The following is a 7,500-nucleotide window of genomic DNA, read 5'->3' as shown; positions in this document are numbered from 1 at the left end:
TATTTTTCAAGGCAAAGAATGTTAAATAATGAACACAACTCACAGCATATATAGGACATCTATAGGATAACCAAAACATGCAATATTTATATATATCTCTATATAAATGGCAAAACTGAGAGATAACAATGGCAATAACGATAACGATAAGAATAATAATAGGACGATGACGACGACGACGATAACGACGATGACGAAATTAATGATGATAACAAAGATTACGCTGATGAAACTAACACAATAACACGTTTATATTATGGACAATAATAATCACAATAGTAATGGTAACAATATTGCAGATATTTGGAAAATGAATAACTTTGTGTGTGTGTGTGTGTGTGTGTGTGTGTGTGTGTGTGTGTGTGTGTGTGTGTGTGTGTGTGTGTGTGTGTGTGTGTGTGTGTGTGTGTGTGTGTGTGTGTGTGTGTGTGTGTGTGTGTGTGTGTGTGTGTGTGTGTGTGTGTGTGTGTGTGTGTTTATGCGCGCGCGTCTTCTTCACTTCCACCAAGACATTCCCCATTTCCTCCTGGCTTATTTCTTCTTTCTTTCACCATTTCATTACTAATTCTGTGACCAATCACAAACCCAATCTCGTGACCTGCCACGCCTGCCTAATCATCACGATCAACCTGGTTCCCCCAACGTCTTATACCTCGCCCAGTCACAGAGTGGTTTGACTGATTGTGTTCTGCGTATCCCAATCATCAAGCTCGCATCCTAGTCCCCAATCACGATGTCCTTGCCATTATGTTCTTCCTTACCCATTTACATGTTATCCCATCATTTTAGTTTAATCTGAAAACAAGTTGGCCATTACCTCACGACTTAAATATATATATATATATATATATATATATATATATATATATATATATATATATATATATATATATATGAAATAGAAACTGCTTAACTCCGATCAGTGTCAACACTGCCTTATGTGCTAGGATTGCAAAAGCAAAGAAAACTATTTAAATTAATGAAATGAAGATTTTTTTAGTTAGATTCAAAATAAATTATAGATTTACACTATTTGAAATACATATAAAGAGGATGAGTAGAAAAACATGGTGAAAAATAAGATTTCTTCAGATAGACTCCTTAGTGTTTTGGTGTGTTGTTCTAAAGAATATTGTCCACATTGTATATTTTATTCTGGTAAACGTAAGACGATGTAATTAAAGAATCATGCTTATCACGATGTTATTTACATAGTGCATATAGGTAATACATTTAAATGTTAAGAGTTATAATAAAATAATAATAATAAAATAAATGAAAGTTAATATGGCGAGAGTGGCTCCATGCCTTGGCTGGGTTATGTAAAATTAAATCAAACTCAATAATAGAATAATTAAAGTGAAATAACGAGAAATAAAGTAAAACAAAATCAGAAGTACATCAAATAAAAGAAAATGAAACAAGCTGCAATAAAATAGAACAATCTTTAATAGATTAAAAAACGTTCACACCGTAACATTATGAGATTAACAAAAATCGTCCGGTTTTAACCAAAACAAAAGCTATCAAGTACATGAAGAACTCCAATGAATGAATGATTTCCTTTACAGACGATTTTATTCCGTAGGACCGGAAACTACAATTTTATTTCTTAATCGACATGAATGAACTAATTATTCTCTATTGAGGGACAATAATACCGACATTATTCCCTGTGTATTATGGAAGGAAGAGAGGAAGGAAATCTGGGGACTCATCTTTGACTTGGCCACTCCCTTTATAAAAGGAAACAATGACTCGGTGTATCTACTACGGAGAGGTGGTACTTAAAAGAATCAAATTGTCTTATGACAGACAGAACTAAAAGGTAAGTAATATGTATATATATATATATATATATATATATATATATATATATATATATATATATATATATATATATATATGTATATATATACATATATATATTAAGGTGAAAAATGTAATCACACATTTGTCAATCACGTGAAAACCACTGTTCGAGTAGAAAAGACTGGAGACAGGGAATCTATATGTTTCGATTGCAAACTACAATCCTCTTCAATCTACTGAAGAGGATTGCAGTTTGCAATCGAAATATATAGACTCTACGTCTCCAATATTTTCTACTCCAACAGTGGTTTTCATGTGATATATATATATATATATATATATATATATATATGTATATATATATATATATATATAATATATATATATATATGTACGAATATATATATATACATATATATATATATATATATATATACATACACACACGCACACACACACACATATATAGCCTAGGTGTATATATATATACATATATATATATATATATATATATATATATATATACATACATATATGTATGTATATGTATATGAATATACATATATGTATATGTATGTATATGTATATGAATATATATATATATATATATATATATATATATAGATATATATATATATATATATATATATATAAACAGAAATGTAGTAGCACATTTGTAAATGACACGCAGGAAACCCACAGTCGGAAAAAAATAAACTTCGAATAAAGAAGATTCCTATATTTCGGCTATCAACTATAGCCCTCTTCAGGAAAGAGCATAAGACAGAGAACAAAGGGGACTTATAAGCTAGAGAAAAGAGAGGGAATATGGACAGATGGCATTACTCAGGCGCGGGGTAAAATGGGGTGGCGGAGGAGGGTGAGGGTGAGGTGAGGGGGGGTTGTAAGCTCCGTACCAGCCTACTAACTGCCGCGCGTGAAATAATGTCAGGAGTCCACTGCCCTTTAGATATATTAAGGTTGGGGTATTCCTCAATTAATGCTGATTCAACTATTTTTCTCCTTTCTAAAGGGCAGTAGAATCCTGACATCATTTCACGCGCGGCGGTTAGTAGGCTGGTATGGAGCTTACATCCCCCCCCCACCTCACCCTCCTCCGCTGACGAAAAAATGGATTTGTAATATATGTTGATTTTCTCTTCATTCTGATTATTGAGTAAAAGCAGCAACGACTGCAACAGCACTGTAGGAGAGAGGCCAAACGCAGAGTATGGGATCCAATATATTTAACTTTTCGCCCAGCAGGGCTTCTTATCAATGAGGGATATAAACATCTACGTTTCATAATATGGTTTTCATATTTAATAATGCTGATTGGAATAATTCTAAGATTATCAAATATGAAAACCTTACTATAAAATGTAGATGTTTTGAATCTGCGTTTATATCCCTCATTGATAATATAAATCAGAACAGTGAATTTTTTGCAATAAATAAACCATTAGCAATTTCAATAACCAAGTAACAAGCAATTTACGCAAATCGTGTGAACACCAATTTTATGTTTGTTTCTCCCCGCAAGCTCGGGCTATATAAGGAGTAAGATGTTTCTCAACTGTGTTATTTCTGAAGAAGCCCTGCTGGGCGAAACGTTAAATATATTGGATCCCATACTCTACGTTTGGTCTCTCTCCTACAATTCTGATTATTATTGTTGTTTTTATGCCAGCCGTACATTATTTTCTTTGTTTGGAGATTTACCTCTTTCACTGAAGCCGTCATTAATCAGAACTTGAGTGGGACGTTCGATTTCATTATGCACTTGTGTCCATGTGCTGCTGTGAGTTAGTGCTCTTCGGATACATTGATGATATCTTCATTAAAACCAAGAACAGCAACGAAGCTGAAAAACTCCGCCACCTATTACAAGAGACATCTGAACTCACTTTCATTATGGAAGAGAGCGTTGACGAAACTTTACCCTTTCTCGACCTCCTTGTGAAACAAACTGAACATTCTTTTGATACAAGAGTGTACACAATCTCCTCTTAGTATTCATTCCCAAATGTCTATTTCTCATTACACTTTTTAATTCCCCAAGGTATTTATTCACTTCTCTCAATCTACTTTCTATCTCCATCCCCATTCCTCCCTTTCCTGCCATATTTGTAAGCACCCAATTATCTAGCCACTTTCTCCCCTTGTACATCTCATCACCTTACTTTTACTCACATTTACCTTCATCTTCCATCTTTCCCACACCTTCCCAAACTCTGTCACTAACTTCCTCAATATCTTCTCTGATCCTGCTACAAGCGATGTGTCGTCAGCAAAGAACAACTGGCTTATCTCCCACTTTTCTCAATTTCCTTTAACCACCTCTCGCACCACCCCATCCATGTATGAATAGAACAGCCAGGGCGGCATAACACATCCCTGACGAAGTCCCACCTTTACCTCAAACCACTCCCTATCTTCATTTCTAATCATAACACAAGCTCTACTACTCTCATAAAAACTCTTGGCTGCTCTTAACAGCTTTCCTCCTATCCCGTATATCTGCAATACCTCCACAGTGCCTTCCTGTCTACCCTGTCATAAGCCTTTTTTGGATTCATAAAAGCCCAAAATACATCCTTACCTTTTCCTATAACTTCCTCACATATCTGTCTTACCACAAAAATCTGATCTACGCAACCCCTACCTATCCTAAACCCACACTGTTCCTTGCCAATTACTCCCTGTGTTCCTCTCCTAATCCTCTTTATCAAGACCCTCCCATAAGCCTTTCCAAATACACTTAACAAACTGATCCTTCTGAAACTATTGCACTCACATTTGTCCCCTTTTCCCTTGTAAAATGGAACTATACAGGCACTCTTAAACAAACATTAAATAACCTCACCAACCAGTCCAACATCACTGTACCTCCTTTTTTAAGACATTCTGCATGGCATCCATCTAACCCGAGGTGCCTTACCGGCTCTCATGATCTTAACAGCTACCTCCACTTCATCTTTCCTTATTTCTCCTTTATTTTCCTCGTTCATCACGGTCATTTTCTTAGCGCTTTCCACTGAAAAATCCTTTTCCTCCCTATCCTCCTTCATATTTAGCAACTGTCTAAAATACTTTGCCCACCCTCCTCTCACTGCCTTCTCTTTCATTATCATCTCTCCATCTTCATCTTTTGCCTTTTCTTCTCTACTTGATTCGCCTCCTCTTCCTCTCTTAATTTCTTTCCAAAACATTTTTCATTACTCTTACCCCATTTCACATGTGCTCTCCTCATTGCCTTCTTTATATTATGTTTTACTTCTCTTCTCTTCTCTTCACACTGTACCTCTCATATGATTCCCTCGTCCTAATTTGTAACCAATCTATGAAAGCCTATCTATTCTCTTCTACAACCTTCTTTGCTTCCTCATCCCACCACTCACTACCCTTTCTTCTATTTCCTCCCGTCCTCTTTGTTCCACACACCATCTTTGCACACCTTATGACTCCCTCCCTGAACCATCCCCATTCTTCCTCCACTCCTAGTTCTACTCTATCCTTCATTTCCTCCCACTCCTCTCTTAGCTTCTTATACTCCTTCTCCTTTTCTTTCTCATTTAAGCACTTCACTCTAAGCATCTCCCTATCTTCTGCCTTTTTCCTCTTTCTCCACCTATCCTCCACTCTCAACTTACCTTCCACCAAAGAATGATCTGATATTCCCCACTCTCTCCCCTTAGAACATGCACACCCTTAACCTTTCCTACTATACTCCTGGTTACCACTATATAATCCATTAACGTTCTATCTACCACTCTTTCATCCACCACCCTCTCCCATGTGAACTTATGCTCGACTTTCTTCCGAAACAGTGTATTTGCTATAATCAACTCTTTTTCGAGACACATCTTCATCATCAACTCTCCACTACGATTTTTTCCTGGAACTCCACACTTCCCAACCACTCCGTGTATTGGTTCAATTCCTACCCTAGCATGTATGAGACTTATTAATCCACTGTTGGAGAATGAGATAAGAAAGACAGAAGATGTGTATATTTCGACCACTGTTTGTGATTCTCTTCAGCAGATTGATACATAATGTGGAGTGCGCGAGTAAATGTAGCTAAGAGGGGGACAAGGAAAAGGGGACTCAGGTTATATGTCCTTGATGAGGTCGGGGCAAAGGATGACTTTTAGTGAGGTCAAGTCCGCTTTGGAGATTGATTTATTTGCAGCCATCCAAGTCACGCAGTCAGGATACCACTGAATTTTGGAAGATGTTTTATCAAGGAGGATTCAATCATTTTTCTTGGAAAATTACAGTGGGGTTTGTAGATGATGGTGGTATTATACCAGTTCATGCGATGATTCTCTTTGTTGGTTTTTAGGGACACTGTGGAATTCTCTTGGCCATATTCGATGGAGTTTTTGTGTTCCTTGATTCTTGTTATTAAACCTCTTCCTGTTCGGCCCCAGTACACTTCTTCACAGTTTTTACAAGGTAATTTGTAAACCCGGGGCTGGTATATACATCCGTTCTGCGATATACATTCACTATTTTCCTAAGAATACTGTTAGAATAATTGAATTTCATATTGATATGGTTGCTTGGTAATAATTTGGAAAAGACGTGAATAGATTCATTGTAGGGTAATATTCTATTAACGTCTTTTCCAAATTTCAGTACCTCGAAAGGTCAGGGGTCCCCTGAGTTGCATATCTTGGATGGCTGCAATTAAATCAACCTCCAAAGCGGACGGATTTGACCTCACTATCGGTCAACCTTCCTCATTCCTTGTCCTCTAAATTTACCCATCTTAGCTATATTTACTCGTGCATTCTACACTATGTATCAATCTGCTGAAGAGGACCACAGGTAGTGGTCAAAATATACATATCTTCTGTCTTTCTTATCTCCTTTTTCGGCAGTGGGTTAAAAGTATCATTTTACAAATGTGCCACTACATTATATCTTCCTAAAATATATGCATTTATATATATATTTATATATTTTAGAATACCCTCAAAGGCCATAGGCGGAAGGTCTATTGTGATTAAGAGGTGGATAGAAAAGAGAAAAGGGGTCTTAACATTTCATCATTACTGTCGTCAATTGATTATATTACTGGCTGCCTAAAAGTCAACGTACAAACCACAGTCCTACATCCCAGTTATTTATAACTTATCATTTGGTTCACCGTAACACACCCAATCATAAGTGCTTACTATTCAGTAGGTTACCTTCCTTCACCTAATCATTAGTTACTCATAGATACTCAATCACAACGCGTGATCGCTAATCCCAGTCCCCACTCGCAGTGATGGGGAATTGGCATGACGCAATGGAGGGCTCCCAGCGTCAGTCGGGTCAGCCAATCAAATCGTGCCTTTGCATTGACGTCATTGGTAGAACGCGTTGATTGGATAATTGGCTCTGGTCTTAATGATGACGGGTTGAGGGTTGCTGCTGTCACGAAACGGGAGACACATGGGGAAAGAAGGGAGAGGGTGAGAGGGGAGGGAGAGAGGACAAGAAGGGGAAAGAGAAAGAGGGGTCATCAATGGAGGGTAGAGGGATAAGGAGGGAATAAAGGCGATAGACAGGATTCGAGTAAGTGGATCAAAGTATGGGGATTAAGGGGAATGGGAGTTGGAGTGAGTGAATAGCGAAGGGAGAGAAAGTATATAGTGGGGTAAACAAAACCATGATATGGCCATAGGATCGTAG

General features: G+C 37.2%; 1 protein-coding gene across 1 annotated transcript in view; it reads left to right on the top strand.

Annotated features, from left to right (window-relative positions):
• Nucleotides 1-7,500, top strand: part of LOC143018336 (uncharacterized) — a 26,196-nt gene that overhangs the window by 6,383 nt on the left and 12,313 nt on the right. The window contains exon 3 of the mRNA XM_076173695.1: nt 6,161-6,273. Within this exon, the coding sequence (XP_076029810.1) occupies nt 6,161-6,273 (113 nt within the window). The remainder of the gene's footprint in view (nt 1-6,160; nt 6,274-7,500) is intronic.

This window comes from Oratosquilla oratoria, chromosome 34, assembly GCF_046742065.1.
Source record: "Oratosquilla oratoria isolate Oo_2021 chromosome 34, ASM4674206v1, whole genome shotgun sequence".
Classification (NCBI taxonomy): domain Eukaryota; kingdom Metazoa; phylum Arthropoda; class Malacostraca; order Stomatopoda; family Squillidae; genus Oratosquilla; species Oratosquilla oratoria.
Note: the sequence above shows the minus strand (reverse complement) of the source record. Positions and strands in the feature narration are given on the sequence as shown.